Source organism: Ranitomeya imitator, chromosome 3 (genome assembly GCF_032444005.1).
Source record: "Ranitomeya imitator isolate aRanImi1 chromosome 3, aRanImi1.pri, whole genome shotgun sequence".
Taxonomy (NCBI): domain Eukaryota; kingdom Metazoa; phylum Chordata; class Amphibia; order Anura; family Dendrobatidae; genus Ranitomeya; species Ranitomeya imitator.
Genome location: NC_091284.1, coordinates 612,758,972 through 612,780,581, shown reverse-complemented (window position 1 = coordinate 612,780,581; position 21,610 = coordinate 612,758,972). Strand labels below are relative to the sequence as shown.

Genomic DNA, 21,610 nt, shown 5'->3' with positions numbered 1-21,610 from the left:
AGGGCCGAGTGTGACATCACATCCAGCTGTCCTTGACTTTTCTGCAGCAAACACGCTGCAAGAAAAGTCAATCTGTGTATTTGCAGCGTTTTTTCACCATCCATTCAAGTCAAAGGGTGGAAAACGTTGGAAAAACGCTGAAAGAAGTGACATGCTCTATGTCCAAAAAAACACTGCAAAGCAAAAAATACCGATCACACAAAAAAACAATGTGTGTGCATGAGATTTCTGAAATCTCATAGGCTTTGCTGGTACTGTAAAAAGCAGCTGAAAATTAGCATAATAAAACCGTAGCAAAACTGCCCTGTGTGAACTTACCCTAACAATTTTACTGATATTTTGGATCCTGGGGGAAGGTGTCTATATTCTTTTTAGGATGAATGTCATCTACCTGAGAACCCTACAAAACGTCATGGCTTACCTAGCCTAATGAAGCCTCATCACAGAGCGCAGCACCAGGTTTAGCCTGCTCTGCAGCGTGATTTTCACACAGTGATTATAAGATTGAGAATCATTAACATGATAACCACCCAGGAGGAATGATGCCAAAAAGCCAGAAATGATGTTAGTATTGGGCCGGCTGTCTAATTCCTGATGGCTGATTCAGTTTTGGGTCTCTATACCAGGAGTGGACATACCATTGGTGACACCTCTGCAGCAGTACATGGGCCTAAGGCCAGTCTCACACGTCCAGATAATTCCTGTACCGGAAAAATCGGTACCGGAATTATCCGTGTCCGTGTGCCGGTGCGTTTCTGTGGCACATCAGTGTGCCCACTGGGTACCACACGCACCGTGCTGGGTACCACACGCACCGTGCCGGAGACGGCGCTAAAGCTTAGCGCTGTCCCCTGCATCTGGTGCTGAAGCCCCATTCATATCTTCCCGGCAGCAGCGTTTGCTGTAGAGAAGATATGAATAATTGTGTGTAAAATCAAGATCCAGGTCCCCACCCCCTGTGCGGCCCCCCCGCTGTGATTAAAATACTTACCCAGCTCCTTCGCTGGCTGGCGCTGCTTCCTGTCCTGGCCGCACCTTGTACTGTATGAGTGGTCATGTGGGCCGATTACAATCATGAATATGCGGCTCCACCTCCCAAAGCGGTGGAGCCGCATATTCATTACTGTAAATGAGCGGGCCCCACGTGACCGCTCATACAGTAGAAGGTGCGGCCAGGACAGGACGCTGCGATGGAGCCGGGTGAGTATTTTAATCACAGCGGGGGGGGGGCGCACAGTGGGTGGGAGGGGGGTGGGGACCTGGATCTTGATTTTACACACAATTATTCATATCTTCTCTACAGCAAACGCTGCTGCAGGGAAGATATGAATGGCGGCTTCAGCACCAGTGGGGGGGACAGCGCTTAATGTAGCGCTGTCTCCTGCACGGCACATGGACTGCACACGGACAACGTCCGTGTGCGGTACGTGTTTTACACGGACCCATTGACTTTAATGGGTCCGTGTAATTCGTGCGCTCCCACGAACACTGACATGTCTCCGTGTTTGGCACACGGAGACACGGTCCGCAAAAAATCAATGACATCTGCACAGATGCATTGATTTTAATGTGTCTACGTATGTCAGTGGCTCCGGTACGTGAGGAAACTGTCACCTCACGTACCGGAGCCACTGACGTGTGAAACTGGCCTAACAGGTAGGGGGGCCCACATCAAGCTCCAAAGCAGGTGGAATTGTAATGCGCTATTGGCCTGGAAAGGGCCCACATACTGATCCTACACAGGGACCTATTCTATCCATGACTTTCCCTGCTTCCGACTCTCAGATGTGCAGTAAGTAGATACCAATCGCCAAATGTGACCTCACTATGGCCGCTGGCTCCATGTGCACATGAAATGATCACTGCATGAATCTGTAACTGTGCCCACAGGGCGCTCAAGTTAAATGGCAATACATAGATGTTTCTGCTAACAGATCTATATACAATCTTGCAGAATATGATGCTTTAAAGGGAATTTGTCACCACTTTTTTGACATATCATGTAAAAACATCATTCTGTTCAGTGTATATGCATTATAACAGTACTTTTGATACACCTTGACTTCCACCTTTGATCCATAAATACAGTTTATATTCCTCCCGCAGTGTATGTAAATCTGCTCGGTCCGATGGGTGGGGCTTATTGTCCATCTCTCTCACCATCCTGTCTTGCTCTACGCATTTCTTTCGGGTAATTTCTGCGTTTGCGTACTGTTACCGCGGGTGCGCATTCAAACGGTATCTTGCGCGTGGGCAAAGCATAAAACCAAAACCAGGACCAAGCAGATTTACATACACAGCGGGAGGAATATAAACGGTATTTATTGATCAAAGGTTAGTCAAGGTGTATCAAAAGTACTGTTATAATGCATAGGTAACACTGAATTGGATGATATTTTCACATGATATGCCCAAAAAAGTGGTGACAGATTCCCTTTAAGGAGGCACCAAATACAGAAGCAGAACAAAAGAGACCCTATAATAAGCTGTACATTGCACGGGTCATATAAGTATCGTGGGGGTCTGATGCCAAGTCCCACCTCTCTAGGGCCGGTCACAGTGCACAATCAAAAAATAAGCATTAATCATCTGGTCAATGGATAGGTGATAAATCTTAGATTTGTGGGATACTGACTGCAGGATCTCACACAAAGGGGCAGACATGTCATCGGTGCAACCGCACAGGGGCCAAAGACGTAAAGGGCCCATTTCCACCTCCACAGGAGGGGACATTGTGCATTATAATGAGCTATTGGACTGCATAGGGCCCATAACTGTTCTTACATAGGGGCCCTTTTCTGTTGCAGTTTTGCAAGGAGCAAGGGTCCTAGAAGTTGTCCACCTACTCGTTTATGGCTCATCTTTCTGACAGGTTACAAAATTAAAAACAAAAACAAGATCAGCCTGCTCACACGCCATGCTTAGCCTCAGCTGACGCTTTGTAGAACACTTCAGGGTTGGTTTGTGGTTTAATCACTTACACGTATATGTCGTGAATTCGTTTTCTGCCTCATACAGTATTTATCTCACTTGTATTGGTTTATGTTTTATCAGTGTACAGTGATATATAGCTACACACTTTATTCACAGATTTTCTGCATTTGATGCATAGATGATGCCACGTAACACGGGTAGATGTCATCGTTTTAGCCTCACATAAAGGGGTTGTCCGATGAAAGAAAATTGTCACCTACAGCACATATTCTATAGGCGATAACGTATTGATCGGTGGCAGTCCAACAGCTGGGACCTGCACCGACTGGGAGAATGGGAAACTTTTATCCCCATTAGCATGTAGCAGTAGTGCACATGTGCACCATCCATCCGCCTTTTCCGGCAGCCCCATAGAGAATGAATGGAGCAGCAGTCCGGCGTCCGATCTGTAAGGGTGATAGAAGTGCCCAGTCAATGATAACAATCCCCCGTTCTGCTGATCAGTGCAGGTCCAAGAGCTCAGACCCCCATCAATAGCACGTTATCACCTATCTGGTGGAAAGGTGGCAATTTGGTTTAATCGGTCAAGCCCTGTAACTCAGTACTCCCAGGCACCCAGGTTGTCTCTAGATTGTAGAGCTGCATCTCCTCCAGTGGACCAGTAGGACTAGTCCAGCGATTGGTGGAGATTCACTTCCAAGTGTCACAGTAATGGCATGGATCATGGAAACAGGCACAGGTCAGCTGCGCTCTCCGGGCAGGTCTCGGCACTCGTTACTACAGTTGACAACCAGGATACCTGCGTCCAGGACACAACCACAACTTCCTACTTCTTAATAACAGACAGAACATCCTTTATACCACAACGGGCACACATGCCACGCTCGGGGCCTTGTGCACACCAACAAATAATCTACAATCCTAGCACATGGAAGCTTAAAGGGACTCTGTCACCTGAATTTGGAGGGAACAATTTTCAGCCATAGGGGCGCGGTTTTCGGGTGTTTGATTCACCCTTTCCTTACCCGCTGGCTGCAATATTGGATTGAAGTTCATTCTCTGTTCTCTATAGTACAAGATTGCCTTGTGCAGGCATGTACTACGGACAGCCAGCGGGTAAGGAAAGGGTGAATCAAACACCCGAAAACCCCGCCCCTACGGCTGAAAATTGTTCCCTCCAAATTCAGGTGACAGAGTCCCTTTAAACAGGTCCTGTCTCTTCTTCTGACATGTCCGACTTTTGGAAATACTTTATTACTCCCAATAACATAACTCGGGAGCATCTTTCATAAACCTCCGCATTGTACTATTCCCGTTATTCCTCCTAGAAATGGATGAACTGACAACTGGGTGGTACGCGTTGGGGGTGTGTCCCTGACTTTAGCCAATCAGTGCCGACAGTCAGATTACATAGGAACACACCCATTTGACAAGGGAGATGATAACACCCATCTGTCACTCTATGCCTGAGATTCTAGGAGGAAGCGTACGCCGTGGCCTTCTAGGAACAGAGGTATACACCAGGCAGACATGTTTGCGGAGCAGACAGCTCCCTGTAGACATGTTTGGGGTGGTCATCCAACATTGGATCATTTACAGAAATCGTTTTACGAAAATTCCTCCACAGGTTTGACTTGGTGTTTTCCGCCTGCCAACCTGTACGTTATCAATCTGCTTCTGACGTCTCACCTGGCTGGGGTCAGTAGCCCTGAAGACATGGCAGGCCATCTCAGACTCTGGGTTGTCAGGCTGAGTCTTAATCAAGTAGGCAAAGTATGAGGGGTCCTGGGTATTGTGGATGAAGCGGGCAATGTGCTGTGCCTTGTGCTCAAAGATGAAGACCGCTGTGTTGCCACTGGCTCCATTCAAAGAGGGCACACAGCGAAGGTGCGGGGCGACCACCAGGAGCTGGACCTCTCGGCAAGGGGCCACACAGCCAGGAGGGTCTTGCCTTTCTGCGCGCCTGCGGATCTCTGCCACCAGCCATGGCAGCATTGGTAAAGTTGTCCTTCGGTCTAGGGAAGACCACCCAACATACCACAAGCGGAAGCTCCTCTCCCCCCTGGCAGTCCTGTCTGGGAGAGCTTGTTCCTGCAACAGAGGGTGACACTGGTCTGCAGAACTTCTCCTCTCCATGGCTCCTCCAGCAGAGGGTATGGGCTGAGCGTGCTGTGGTGATCCTGCAGCCAGGGTGGGCACACGTTATGGAGAGGAGAGCAGCTGCCCCATGGACAAGGCACGATCCTAGAAGAAGTGAGGAGGAGGAGGCGGCGGCAGCACAGCTCACAGCAGGCACATGGCAGCGGGCTCCTCTACAGACGGTCTGCTGCCCACAGCCCTCCGCCCCGCGTCATGACAGCTCCTGCTCCCTGCCCACTCTCACCAATAGTCTGCAGCGTGCCGAGAATGACAGCAGGCTGCGCCAGTCCCAGGAACTGCTCACAGGGATCCCAGGAATCAGTCCAGCACCGAGGGAAACCCCAGACTGCTGCGACAACAGCACACGGCGCCGCTCCTCCCTGCCGCCCCTCCCCTTCCTCTGAGAACCCCCCTCTGAACAACAACTTTTAGAGCCCCACTTCCAGAATGCTGCAGTGCTGTCCGGTGAGACCATGTGCGACTGCGGGGGTGTCCCTGTACCTGAGCTCTGCAGGATGGCAGGGTGCCTGAGGAGACTGTGGCTTCCTGTGTTACTGTCGCTTCACCATGTCCTACAGCACAGTATGCAGCTCTCTGTGATGGGGTCCACAGTGGTCACAGGAGCTCAGTGATTCAGCCACTGTCCTAGGCATGCAATCAGTGCCATATACCATCCCCCATACAATGTTGGAGGAGACCTCCAGGGTCATTGTGTCCAGCCCCCTGCTCGAGGCAAGATTAAACCATCTCAGACAGATGTATGACAAGCTTCTGTTTGGAGACTTCCATTGAAGGAGAACTCACCACATCTGGTGGCAGCTGTTCCACTCATTTTTAACCCTCACTGCCAAAAAGTTGTTTCTAATATCTAATCTGTATCTTCTCCCTTTCAATTTCATTCCATTGCTTCTCTGTTTCCATGTGCAACTGAGAATAAGACCGGCGTCACACTCGCAGGCTTGCAAAACGGACATACAATGGATCAATGTCCTCAAATATTCGTTAAAACATATATACTGTCTATATATATATATATATATATATATATATATATATATATATATAATATGTCAGTGAGACACATCTACTATATAATTGTCTAAGGGTCACTTCCGTCTGTCCTTCTTTCTGTCACGGATATTCAATGGTCGCGGTCTCTGTCATGGAATCCAAGTCGCTGATTGGTCTCGCCAGCTGCCTGTCATGGCTGCCGCTACCAATCAGCAACGGCCACAGTCCGATTAGTCCCTCCCTACTCCCCTGCAGTCAGTGCCCGGCGCTCGCTCCATACTCCCCGCAGTCACCGCTCACACAGGGTTAATGCCAGCGGTAACGGACCGCGTTATGCCGCGGGTAACTCACTCCGTTACCGCCGCTATTAACCCTGTGTGACCAAGTTTTTACTATTGATGCTGCGTATGCAGCGTCAATAGTAAAAACATCTAATGTTAAAAATAATAAAAGAAATAAAAAATCATTATATACTCACCTTCCGCCGCCTTTCCCGCTCCTCGCGACGCTCCGATAACCGCTCCATGCAAGCGGCAGCTTCCGGTGGCAACGATGGTATGCGACAAGGAACTGCCATGACGTCATGGTCATGTGACCGCGACGTCATCACGGGTCCTGCGCTACCAACCCTGGGACCGGAAGCTGCCGAGTGCACCGCACACAGGTGACAGGACTACAAGGGCTCCCTCGGAAGGTGAGTATATGTTTATTTTTTATTTTTAACCTGTGACATACGTGGCTGGGCAATATACTACGTGACTGGCCAATATACTACGTGGCTGGGCAATATACTACGTGACTGGCCAATATACTACGTGGCTGAGCAATATACTACGTGGCTGGGCAATATACTACGTGGCTCTGTGCTGTATACTACGTCTCTGTGCAATATACTACGTAACTGGGCAATATACTATGTGGCTGGGCAATATACTACGTGACTGGGCAATATACTATGTGACTGGGCAACATACTACGTGGCTGGCCAATATACTACGTGACTGGGCAATATACTACGTGGCTCTGTGCTGAATACTACGTGGCTGGGCAATATACTACGTGGCTGGGCAATATACTACGTGGCTGGTCAATATACTACGTGGATCTGTGCTGTACACTACGTTGCTGTGCAATATACTACGTGGCTGGGCAATATACTACGTGGCTGGGCAATATACTACGTGACTGGGCAATATACAACATGGCTGGGCAATATACTACGTGACTGGGCAATATAATATGTGACTGGGCAATATACTACATGGCTGGGCAATATACTACGTGACTGGCCAATATACTACGTGACTGGGCAATATACTATGTGACTGGGCAATATACTACGTGGCTGGGCAATATACTACGTGACTGGCCAATATACTACGTGGCTGGGCAATATACTACATGACTGGGCAATATACTATGTGACTGGCCAATATACTACGTGGCTGGGCAATATACTACGTGACTGGCCAATATACTACGTGGCTGGGCAATATACTACATGGCTCTGTGCTGTATACTACGTCGCTGTGCAATATACTACGTAACTGGGCAATATACTATGTGGCTGGGCAATATACTACGTGACTGGGCAATATACTATGTGACTGGGCAATATACTACGTGGCTGGCCAATATACTACGTGACTGGGCAATATACTACGTGGCTCTGTGCTGAATACTACGTGGCTGGGCAATATACTACGTGGCTGGGCAATATACTACGTGGCTGGGCAATATACTACGTGGCTCTGTGCTGAATACTACGTGGCTGGGCAATATACTATGTGGCTGGGCAATATACTACGTGACTGGGCAATATACTATGTGACTGGGCAATATACTACGTGGCTGGCCAATATACTACGTGACTGGGCAATATACTACGTGGCTCTGTGCTGAATACTACGTGACTGGCCAATATACTACGTGGCTGGGCAATATACTACATGACTGGGCAATATACTATGTGACTGGCCAATATACTACGTGGCTGGGCAATATACTACGTGACTGGCCAATATACTACGTGGCTGGGCAATATACTACGTGGCTCTGTGCTGTATACTACGTCACTGTGCAATATACTACGTAACTGGGCAATATACTATGTGGCTGGGCAATATACTACGTGACTGGACAATATACTATGTGACTGGGCAATATACTACGTGGCTGGCCAATATACTACGTGACTGGGCAATATACTACGTGGCTCTGTGCTGAATACTACGTGGCTGGGCAATATACTACGTGGCTGGGCAATATACTACGTGACTGGGCAATATACTACGTGGCTCTGTGCTGAATACTACGTGGCTGGGCAATATACTATGTGGCTGGGCAATATACTACGTGACTGGGCAATATACTATGTGACTGGGCAATATACTACGTGGCTGGCCAATATACTACGTGACTGGGCAATATACTACGTGGCTCTGTGCTGAATACTACGTGGCTGGGCAATATACTACGTGGCTGGGCAATATACTACGTGGCTGGTCAATATACTACGTGGCTCTGTGCTGTACACTACGTTGCTGTGCAATATACTACGTGGCTGGGCAATATACTACGTGGCTGGGCAATATACTACGTAACTGAGCAATATACAACATGGCTGGGCAATATACTACGTGACTGGGCAATATACTATGTGACTGGGCAATATACTACATGACTGGGCAATATACTACGTGACTGGCCAATATACTACGTGACTGGGCAATATACTATGTGACTGGGCAATATACTACGTGGCTGGGCAATATACTACGTGGCTGGGCAATATACTACGTGACTGGCCAATATACTACGTGGCTGGGCAATATACTACATGACTGGGCAATATACTATGTGACTGGCCAATATACTACGTGGCTGGGCAATATACTACGTGACTGGCCAATATACTACGTGGCTGGGCAATATACTACGTGGCTCTGTGCTGTATACTACGTCGCTGTGCAATATACTACGTAACTGGGCAATATACTATGTGGCTGGGCAATATACTACGTGACTGGGCAATATACTATGTGACTGGGCAATATACTACGTGGCTGGCCAATATACTACGTGACTGGGCAATATACTATGTGGCTCTGTGCTGAATACTACGTGGCTTGTTGTGAATTCTGTGGCTGAATTCACTCCTGTGGTCACAAGTGGTATTGCAGCCTCTGGGCTTCCTCCCTCAGGTGTTTTGGTGAGCTCGTTGGCTGCCTTGCTATTTAACTCCACCTGAGTCTGTCTTCCTTGCTCCTTGTCAATGTTCCAGTGTTGGATCTGAGCTACTGCATCTTTCCTGTGGCCTGCTGCTCTGCTAGATAAGTGTTACTTTATTTTTGTTTCCGTTTTTTCTGTCCAGCTGTGCTATTCTCTTTTGCTGGAAGCTCTGAGACGCAAAGGGTGCACCGCCGTGCCGTTAGTTCGGCATGGTGGGTCTTTTTGCCCCCCTTTGCGTGGTTCTGCTTTAGGGTTTTTTGTAGACTGCATAGTTCTCTTTGCTATCCTCGCTCTGTCTAGAATATCGGGCCTCACTTTGCTGAATCTATTTCATTCCTACGTTTTGTCTTTTCATCTTGCTAACAGTCATTATATGTGGGGGGCTGCCTATTCCTTTGGGGTATTTCTCTGAGGCAAGTCAGGCTTGTATTTCTATCTTCAGGCTAGTCAGCTCCTCAGGCAGTGCCGAGTTGCATAGGTAGTGTTAGGCGCAATCCACTGCTGCTTTTAGTTGTGTGAGGATAGGTTCAGGTATTGCAGTCTGCAGAGATTCCACGTCTCAGAGCTTGTTCTATTGTTTTTGGGTTATTGCCATATCACTGTATGTGCGCTGATTACTGCACACTGTGTTGCCTGATAGCACAGCATAACAGTACAAGGAGCCCAAACCAATGATTCTCAATAGAGGGAAAAAAGAAGTCCTGACATCATTTTTTTTTCCTCAGCTCTGTCTTCAGTTTTTTGTTTTTTGTTTTTTTTTCCCCTAGACATTAGAGTGCTTCAGGACACAGCTGTGGACATGGATATTCAGGCTCTGTGCTCCTCAATGGATAATCTCGTTATAAATGTACAAAAGATTCAAGATACAATTGATCAGAAATCTATGCTAGAACCAAGAATTCCTATTCCTGATTTGTTTTTTGGTGACAGAACTAAGTTCCTGAGCTTCAAAAATAATTGTAAGCTATTTCTGGCCTTGAAACCTCATTCTTCTGGTAATCCTATTCAACAGGTTTTGATTATTATTTCTTTTTTGCGCGGCGACCCACAGGACTGGGCGTTTTCTCTTGCGCCAGGAGACCCTGCATTGAGTAATGTTGATGCGTTTTTCCAGGCGCTTGGATTGCTTTACGATGAGCCTAATTCAGTGGATCAGGCTGAGAAAAATTTGCTGGCTTTATGCCAGGGTCAGGATGATGTAGAAGTATATTGTCAGAAATTTAGGAAGTGGTCAGTACTCACTCTGTGGAATGAATCTGCACTGGCGGCTTGGTTCAGAAAGGGTCTCTCTGAAGCTCTTAAGGATGTCATGGTGGGATTTCCTATGCCTGCTGGTTTGAATGAGTCTATGTCCTTGGCCATTCAGATCGGTCGTCGCTTGTGCGAGCGTAAATCTGTGCACCATCTGGCGGTATTGTCTGAGAGTAAACCTGAGCCTATGCAGTGCGACAGGACTATGACTAAAGTTGAACGGCAAGAACACAGACGTCTGAACAGGCTGTGTTTCTACTGTGGTGATTCCACTCATGCTATTTCTAATTGTCCTAAGCGCACTAGGCGGTTCGATAGCTCTGCCGTCATTGGTACTGTACAGTCCAAATTCCTTCTGTCCATTACCTTGATATGCTCTTTGTCATCGTATTCTGTCATGGCGTTTGTGGATTCAGGCGCTGCCCTGAATCTGATGGATTTGGATTATGCTAAACGTTGTGGATTTTTCTTGGAGCCTGTGCGGTGTCCTATTCCGTTGAGAGGAATTGATGCTACACCTTTGGCCAAGAATAAGCCTCAGTACTGGGCCCAGCTGACCATGTGCATGGCTCCTGCACATCAGGAAGTTATTCGCTTTCTGGTACTGCATAATCTGCATGATGTGGTCGTGTTGGGGTTGCCATGGCTACAAACCCATAATCCAGTATTGGATTGGAACTCTATGTCGGTAACCAGCTGGGGTTGTCAGGGAGTACATGGTGATGTTCCATTTTTGTCTATTTCGTCATCCATTCCTTCTGACATCCCAGAGTTCTTGTCTGACTTTCAGGATGTATTTGAAGAGCCCAAGTCTGATGCCCTACCTCCGCATAGGAATTGTGATTGTGCTATCAATTTGATTCCTGGTAGTAAATTCCCTAAGGGTCGTTTATTTAATTTGTCCGTGCCTGAACACACCGCTATGCGCAGTTATGTGAAAGAATCCCTGGAGAAGGGACATATTCGCCCATCGTCATCACCATTGGGAGCAGGGTTCTTTTTTGTAGCCAAAAAGGATGGTTCGCTAAGACCGTGTATTGATTACCGCCTTCTTAATAAGATCACTGTTAAATTTCAGTATCCCTTGCCATTGATATCTGACTTGTTTGCTCGGATTAAGGGGGCTAGTTGGTTTACTAAGATTGATCTTCGTGGTGCGTATAATCTGGTGAGAATCAGGCAGGGAGATGAATGGAAAACGGCATTTAATACGCCCGAGGGTCATTTTGAGTATCTGGTGATGCCGTTCGGACTTGCCAATGCTCCATCTGTTTTTCAGTCTTTTATGCATGACATTTTCCGTGAGTATCTGGATAAATTCCTGATTGTTTACTTGGATGACATTTTGATCTTCTCTGATGATTGGGAGTCTCATGTGAAGCAAGTCAGAATGGTTTTCCAGGTACTGCGTGCTAATTCCTTGTTCGTGAAGGGATCAAAGTGTCTCTTCGGTGTGCAGAAAGTTTCATTTTTGGGGTTCATCTTTTCCCCTTCTACTATCGATGGATCCGGTTAAGGTCCAGGCCATCCAGGATTGGACTCAGCCGACATCTCTGAAAAGTCTGCAGAAATTCCTGGGCTTTGCTAATTTTTATCGTCGCTTCATCTGTAATTTTTCTAGCATTGCCAGACCATTGACCGATTTGACCAAGAAGGGTGCTGATTTGGTTAATTGGTCTTCTGCTGCCGTGGAAGCTTTTCAGGAGTTGAAGCGTCGTTTTTGCTGTGCCCCTGTGTTGTGTCAACCAGATGTTTCTCTTCCGTTCCAGGTCGAGGTTGATGCTTCTGAGATTGGAGCAGGGGCGGTTTTGTCACAGAGAGGTTCTGGTTGCTCAGTGTTGAAACCATGTGCTTTCTTTTCCAGGAAATTTTCTGCTGCTGAGCGTAATTATGATGTGGGCAACCGAGAGTTGCTGGCCATGAAGTGGGCATTCGAGGAGTGGCGTCATTGGCTTGAGGGAGCTAAGCATCGCGTGGTGGTATTGACTGATCATAAGAATCTTACTTATCTCGAGTCTGCCAAGCGCTTGAATCCAAGACAGGCCCGTTGGTCGTTATTTTTTGCTCGTTTTGATTTTGTGATTTCATACCTTCCGGGCTCTAAAAATGTGAAGGCGGATGCTCTGTCTAGGAGTTTTGTGCCCGACTCTCCGGGGTTATCTGAGCCGGCGAGTATCCTCAAGGAAGGAGTCATTGTGTCTGCCATCTCTCCTGATTTGCGGAGAGTGTTGCAGAAATTTCAGGCTAATAAACCTGATCGTTGTCCGGCCGAGAAACTGTTCGTCCCTGATAGGTGGACTAGTAAAGTTATCTCTGAACTTCATTGTTCGGTGCTGGCTGGTCATCCAGGAATCTTTGGTACCAGAGAGTTAGTGGCTAGATCCTTCTGGTGGCCATCTCTGTCACGGGATGTGCGTGCTTTTGTGCAGTCCTGTGGGATTTGTGCTAGGGCTAAGCCCTGCTGTTCACGTGCCAGTGGGTTGCTTTTGCCCTTGCCTGTCCCGAAGAGGCCTTGGACACATATTTCGATGGATTTCATTTCTGACCTTCCCGTTTCTCAAAAGATGTCGGTCATTTGGGTGGTCTGTGATCGCTTTTCTAAAATGGTCCATCTGGTGCCCTTGGTTAAATTGCCTTCCTCCTCTGATTTGGTGCCTTTGTTCTTCCAGCATGTGGTTCGTTTGCATGGCATTCCTGAGAATATTGTTTCTGACAGAGGTTCCCAGTTTGTCTCGAGGTTCTGGCGAGCCTTTTGTGGTAGGATGGGCATTGACCTATCTTTTTCCTCGGCCTTCCATCCTCAGACTAATGGCCAGACCGAACGAACCAATCAGACCTTGGAAACATATCTGAGATGTTTTGTTTCTGCTGACCAGGATGATTGGGTGTCATTTTTGCCGTTGGCTGAGTTCGCCCTTAATAATCGGGCCAGCTCGGCTACCTTGGTCTCTCCATTTTTCTGCAATTCTGGGTTCCATCCTCGTTTCTCTTCAGGACAGGTTGAGTCTTCGGACTGTCCTGGTGTGGATTCTGTGGTGGACAGGTTGCAGCAGATCTGGACTCAGGTAGTGGACAATTTGACCTTGTCCCAGGAGAAGGCTCAGCTTTTCGCTAATCGTAGACGCCGTGTGGGTCCCCGACTTCGTGTTGGGGATCTGGTTTGGTTATCTTCTCGTCATATTCCTATGAAGGTTTCCTCTCCTAAATTTAAACCTCGTTTTATTGGTCCGTATAGGATTTCTGAGATTCTCAATCCGGTGTCTTTTCGTCTGACCCTCCCAGACTCCTTTTCCATACATAATGTATTCCATAGGTCGTTGTTGAGAAGATACGTGGCACCTATGGTTCCATCTGTGGAGCCTCCTGCCCCTGTTTTGGTGGAGGGGGAATTGGAGTATATTGTGGAGAAAATTTTGGATTCTCGTGTCTCTAGACGGAAACTCCAGTATCTTGTCAAATGGAAGGGTTATGCTCAGGAGGATAATTCCTGGGTTTTTGCCTCTGATGTCCATGCCCCAGATCTTGTTCGTGCCTTTCATGTGGCTCATCCTGGTCGGCCTGGGGGTTCTGGTGAGGGTTCAGTGACCCCTCCTCAAGGGGGGGGTACTGTTGTGAATTCTGTGGCTGAATTCACTCCTGTGGTCACAAGTGGTATTGCAGCCTCTGGGCTTCCTCCCTCAGGTGTTTTGGTGAGCTCGTTGGCTGCCTTGCTATTTAACTCCACCTGAGTCTGTCTTCCTTGCTCCTTGTCAATGTTCCAGTGTTGGATCTGAGCTACTGCATCTTTCCTGTGGCCTGCTGCTCTGCTAGATAAGTGTTACTTTGTTTTTGTTTCCGTTTTTTCTGTCCAGCTGTGCTATTCTCTTTTGCTGGAAGCTCTGAGACGCAAAGGGTGCACCGCCGTGCCGTTAGTTCGGCACGGTGGGTCTTTTTGCCCCCCTTTGCGTGGTTCTGCTTTAGGGTTTTTTGTAGACTGCATAGTTCTCTTTGCTATCCTCGCTCTGTCTAGAATATCGGGCCTCACTTTGCTGAATCTATTTCATTCCTACGTTTTGTCTTTTCATCTTGCTAACAGTCATTATTATGTGGGGGGCTGCCTATTCCTTTGGGGTATTTCTCTGAGGCAAGTCAGGCTTGTATTTCTATCTTCAGGCTAGTCAGCTCCTCAGGCAGTGCCGAGTTGCATAGGTAGTGTTAGGCGCAATCCACTGCTGCTTTTAGTTGTGTGAGGATAGGTTCAGGTATTGCAGTCTGCAGAGATTCCACGTCTCAGAGCTTGTTCTATTGTTTTTGGGTTATTGCCATATCACTGTATGTGCGCTGATTACTGCACACTGTGTTGCCTGATAGCACAGCATAACAGTGGCTGGGCAATATACTACATGGCTGGGCAATATACTACGTGGCTGGGCAATATACTACGTGGCTCTGTGCTGTACACTACGTTGCTGTGCAATATACTACGTGGCTGGGCAATATACTACGTGACTGGGCAATATACTACGTGACTGGGCAATATACTACGTGACTGGGCAATATACTACGTGACTGGGCAATATACTACGTGACTGGGCAATATACTACGTGGCTGGGCAATATACTACGTGGCTCTGTGCTGAATACTACGTCACTGGGCAATATACTACGTGGCTGGGCAATATACTACGTGGCTCTGTGCTGTACACTACGTTGCTGTGCAATATACTATGTGGCTGGGCAATATACTACATAGCTGGGCAATATACTACGTGGCTGGGCAATATACTATGTGGCTGGGCAATATACTATGTGACTGGGCAATATACTACATGGTTGGTCACCTGACCGCGACGTCATCGCAGGTCCTACACTCAGTGCATTCTTAGAAACGGAGGCAGACGCTTGCACCGCTGAGAGCCAGGGTCCGTCAGAGGGGTGAGTAAATACCATATTTTTTACATGAATATGGATCCCAGGGCCTGAAGGAGAGTCTCCTCTCCTCCAGACCCTGGGAACCATCTGCACCGCACACGCCGTATAAGATGACTGGGCGTATAAGATGACCCCCGTCTTATACGGCGGGTATATCCCAAATTCCATATTTTATATGGAAAAGTTGGGGGTCGTCTTATACGCCCAGTCGTCTTATACACCAGAAAATACGGTATATATGTGTCTCACTGATATATATATACCGCCGCTATTAACCCTGTGTGACCAAGTTTTTACTATTGATGCTGCGTATGCAGCGTCAATAGTAAAAACATCTAATGTTAAAAATAATAAAAGAAATAAAAAATCATTATATACTCACCTTCCGCCGCCTTTCCCGCTCCTCGCGACGCTCTGATAACCGCTCCATGCAAGCGGCAGCTTCCGGTGGCAACGATGGTATGCGACAAGGAACTGCCATGACGTCATGGTCACTTCCGTCTGTCCTTCTTTCTGTCACGGATATTCAATGGTCGCGGTCTCTGTCATGGAATCCAAGTCGCTGATTGGTCTCGCCAGCTGCCTGTCATGGCTGCCGCTACCAATCAGCAACGGCCACAGTCCAATTAGTCCCTCCCTACTCCCCTGCAGTCAGTGCCCGGCGCTCGCTCCATACTCCCCGCAGTCACCGCTCACACAGGGTTAATGCCAGCGGTAACGGACCGCGTTATGCCGCGGGTAACTCACTCCGTTACCGCCGCTATTAACCCTGTGTGACCAAGTTTTTACTATTGATGCTGCGTATGCAGCGTCAATAGTAAAAACATCTAATGTTAAAAATAATAAAAGAAATAAAAAGTCATTATATACTCACCTTCCGCCGCCTTTCCCGCTCCTCGCGACGCTCCGATAACCGCTCCATGCAAGCGGCAGCTTCCGGTGGCAACGATGGTATGCGACAAGGAACTGCCATGACGTCATGGTCATGTGACCGCGACGTCATCACGGGTCCTGCGCTACCAACCCTGGGACCGGAAGCTGCCGAGTGCACCGCACACAGGTGACAGGACTACAAGGGCTCCCTCGGAAGGTGAGTATATGTTTCTTTTTTATTTTTAACCTGTGACATACGTGGCTGGGCAATATACTACGTGACTGGCCAATATACTACGTGACTGGCCAATATACTACGTGGCTGGGCAATATACTACGTGACTGGCCAATATACTACGTGGCTGGCCAATATACTACATGACTGGGCAATATACTACGTGACTGGCCAATATACTACGTGGCTGGGCAATATACTACGTGACTGGCCAATATACTACGTGGCTGGGCAATATACTACGTGGCTCTGTGCTGTATACTACGTCTCTGTGCAATATACTACGTAACTGGGCAATATACTATGTGGCTGGGCAATATACTACGTGACTGGGCAATATACTATGTGACTGGGCAACATACTACGTGGCTGGCCAATATACTACGTGACTGGGCAATATACTACGTGGCTCTGTGCTGAATACTACGTGGCTGGGCAATATACTACGTGGCTGGGCAATATACTACGTGGCTGGTCAATATACTACGTGGATCTGTGCTGTACACTACGTTGCTGTGCAATATACTACGTGGCTGGGCAATATACTACGTGGCTGGGCAATATACTACGTGACTGGGCAATATACAACATGGCTGGGCAATATACTACGTGACTGGGCAATATAATATGTGACTGGGCAATATACTACATGACTGGGCAATATACTACGTGACTGGCCAATATACTACGTGACTGGGCAATATACTATGTGACTGGGCAATATACTATGTGACTGGGCAATATACTACGTGGCTGGGCAATATACTACGTGACTGGCCAATATACTACGTGGCTGGGCAATATACTACATGACTGGGCAATATACTATGTGACTGGCCAATATACTACGTGGCTGGGCAATATACTACGTGACTGGCCAATATACTACGTGGCTGGGCAATATACTACATGGCTCTGTGCTGTATACTACGTCGCTGTGCAATATACTACGTAACTGGGCAATATACTATGTGGCTGGGCAATATACTACGTGACTGGGCAATATACTATGTGACTGGGCAATATACTACGTGGCTGGCCAATATACTACGTGACTGGGCAATATACTACGTGGCTCTGTGCTGAATACTACGTGGCTGGGCAATATACTACGTGGCTGGGCAATATGCTACGTGGCTGGGCAATATACTACGTGGCTCTGTGCTGAATACTACGTGGCTGGGCAATATACTATGTGGCTGGGCAATATACTACGTGACTGGGCAATATACTATGTGACTGGGCAATATACTACGTGGCTGGCCAATATACTACGTGACTGGGCAATATACTACGTGGCTCTGTGCTGAATACTACGTGACTGGCCAATATACTACGTGGCTGGGCAATATACTACATGACTGGGCAATATACTATGTGACTGGTCAATATACTACGTGGCTGGGCAATATACTACGTGACTGGCCAATATACTACGTGGCTGGGCAATATACTACGTGGCTCTGTGCTGTATACTACGTCACTGTGCAATATACTACGTAACTGGGCAATATACTATGTGGCTGGGCAATATACTACGTGACTGGACAATATACTATGTGACTGGGCAATATACTACGTGGCTGGCCAATATACTACGTGACTGGGCAATATACTACGTGGCTCTGTGCTGAATACTACGTGGCTGGGCAATATACTACGTGGCTGGGCAATATACTACGTGACTGGGCAATATACTACGTGGCTCTGTGCTGAATACTACGTGGCTGGGCAATATACTATGTGGCTGGGCAATATACTACGTGACTGGGCAATATACTATGTGACTGGGCAATATACTACGTGGCTGGCCAATATACTACGTGACTGGGCAATATACTACGTGGCTCTGTGCTGAATACTACGTGGCTGGGCAATATACTACGTGGCTGGGCAATATACTACGTGGCTGGTCAATATACTACGTGGCTCTGTGCTGTACACTACATTGCTGTGCAATATACTACGTGGCTGGGCAATATACTACGTGGCTGGGCAATATACTACGTGACTGGGCAATATACAACATGGCTGGGCAATATACTACGTGACTGGGCAATATACTATGTGACTGGGCAATATACTACATGACTGGGCAATATACTACGTGACTGGCCAATATACTACGTGACTGGGCAATATACTATGTGACTGGGCAATATACTACGTGGCTGGGCAATATACTACGTGGCTGGGCAATATACTACGTGACTGGCCAATATACTACGTGGCTGGGCAATATACTACATGACTGGGCAATATACTATGTAACTGGCCAATATACTACGTGGCTGGGCAATATACTACGTGACTGGCCAATATACTACGTGGCTGGGCAATATACTACGTGGCTCTGTGCTGTATACTACGTCGCTGTGCAATATACTACGTAACTGGGCAATATACTATGTGGCTGGGCAATATACTACGTGACTGGGCAATATACTACGTGGCTGGGCAATATACTACGTGGCTCTGTGCTGAATACTACGTCACTGGGCAATATACTACGTGGCTGGGCAATATACTACGTGGCTCTGTGCTGTACACTACGTTGCTGTGCAATATACTATGTGGCTGGGCAATATACTACATAGCTGGGCAATATACTACGTGGCTGGGCAATATACTATGTGGCTGGGCAATATACTATGTGACTGGGCAATATACTACATGGTTGGTCACCTGACCGCGACGTTGCTGTGCAATATACTACGTGGCTGGGCAATATACTACGTGGCTGGGCAATATACTATGTGGCTGGGCAATATACTACATGGCTGGGCAATATACTATGTGGCTGGGCAATATACTATGTGACTGGGCAATATACTGCGTGGCTGGGCAATATACTATGTGGCTGGGCAATATACTATGTGGCTGGGCAATATACTATGTGACTGGGCAATATACTACATGGTTGGTCACCTGACCGCGACGTTGCTGTGCAATATACTACGTGGCTGGGCAATATACTACGTGGCTGGGCAATATACTATGTGGCTGGGCAATATACTACATGGCTGGGCAATATGCTATGTGGCTGGGCAATATACTATGTGACTGGGCAATATACTGCGTGGCTGGGCAATATACTACGTGGCTGGGCAATATACTATGTGGCTGGGCAATATACTATGTGACTGGGCAATATACTACATGGTTGGTCACCTGACCGCGACGTTGCTGTGCAATATACTACGTGGCTGGGCAATATACTACGTGGCTGGGCAATATACTATGTGGCTGGGCAATATACTACATGGCTGGGCAATATACTATGTGGCTGGGCAATATACTATGTGACTGGGCAATATACTGCGTGGCTGGGCAATATACTATGTGGCTGGGCAATATACTATGTGACTGGGCAATATACTACGTGGCTGGTCACCTGACCGCGACGTCATCGCTGGTCCTACACTCAGTGCATTCTTAGAAACGGAAGCAGACGCTTGCACCGCTGAGAGCCAGGGTCCGTCGGAGGGGTGAGTAAATCCCATATTTTTTACATGAATATGGATCCCAGGGCCTGAAGGACAGTCTCCTCTCCTCCAGACCCTGAGAACCATCCGCACCGCACACGCCGTATAAGATGACTGGGCGTATAAGATGACCCCCGTCTCACTGATAGATAGATAGATATATATATATATATATATATATATATATATACCCCTATACTATGTGTAGACATTTATTTTATCTATTCTATTCTAACCTGTCAGTGTGATTTTACTGTACCCCGCACTGAATTGCCGTTTTTGCAAATTTTGCTTTTGCATTTTCGTTTTTTGCTCCCCTTCTTCCTAGAGCCATAATTTTGTATTTTCTGGTCAAAATGGCCGTGTGAGGGCTTGTTTTTTGGGGTATGAGTTGTTCTTTTGACACCATTGGTTTTAACATATCGTGTACTGAAAAACGGGAAAAAATTCCAAGTGCGTTGAAATTGCAAAATAAGGGCAATCCCACAGGTTTTTTTTCCTTATTATGTTCACAAAATCCTAAAACTGACCTGCCATTATGATTCTCTGGGTTATTACGAGTTCATAGACACCAAACATATCTAGGTTCTTTTTTTATTTAAGTGGTGAAAAAAAAATTCCAAAGTGTATTAAAAAAGAAATTGTGTCATTTTCCGATACCCGTAGCGTCTCCATTTTTTGTAATCTGGGGTTGGGTGAGGGCTTATCTTTTTTTGTGCCGACCTCACGTTTTTAATGATACCATTTTTGTGCAGATACGATCTTTTGATCGCCCATTGCTGCATTTTAATCCGATGTTGCGTTGACAAAAAAACTTAATTCTGGCCTTTTGACTTTTTTTCTCGTTGCGCCGTTTAGGATCGGGTTAATTCTTTTTTTATATTGATAGAGCAGGTGATTCTGAATGCGGCGTTACCAAAAATGTATATCTTTGATTTTTTTTTAATTGTTTTATTTTGAATGTGGCAAAAGGGGGGTGATTTGAACTTTTATATATTTTTTATTTTTTAATATTTTTAAAAACATTTTTTTTCTTTTCACTTTTTACATGCTTCAATAGTCTCCATGGGAGACTAAAAGCTGCAGTACTGTGTTCAGCTGTGCTACATACAGGCAATGATCAAATAATCACTTGATATGAGCGCCGACCAATCTGGTTATGACAACCATAGAGTTCTGCTGGAGACCTCTGGTTGTCATGCCAACCTACAACCAATCAGGGACCCGCGATCACGAAGCGGGGTCACAGATGGGCAGGATTTCCAATGCACTTTCCGGAAGTGCGTGTTAAATGCCGCTGTCAGAGATTGACAGCGGCGTTTAACTAGTTAACAGCCTCGTGTGGATCACGATTCCACCCACGGCTATTACAGGCACATATCAGCTGTTTATATCAGCTGATGTGCCCAGAAAGGTGCGGGCTCAGCACTGGAGCCCACACCAAACGGGGAGTCCGATATTAGCGTACTATTATGCCCAATGTCGGAAAGGGGTTAAAGGGACCCTGTCAGGTCCTCCATGCCCTCTAACCAAGCACCAT

The 21,610-nt window shown here is 47.1% G+C and overlaps 1 protein-coding gene across 2 annotated transcripts in view; it reads right to left on the bottom strand.

Annotated features, from left to right (window-relative positions):
- The window catches only part of TBC1D4 (TBC1 domain family member 4), a 241,368-nt gene extending 235,915 nt beyond the window's left edge, over positions 1-5,453 (bottom strand). For both annotated transcript variants that reach the window (XM_069758130.1, XM_069758129.1), the window contains exon 1: positions 4,624-5,453. In XM_069758130.1, coding sequence (XP_069614231.1) covers positions 4,624-5,070 — 447 coding nt within the window. In that variant the 5' untranslated portion in view covers positions 5,071-5,453. The remainder of the gene's footprint in view (positions 1-4,623) is intronic.
- Positions 5,454-21,610: the final 16,157 nt, after the last annotated feature.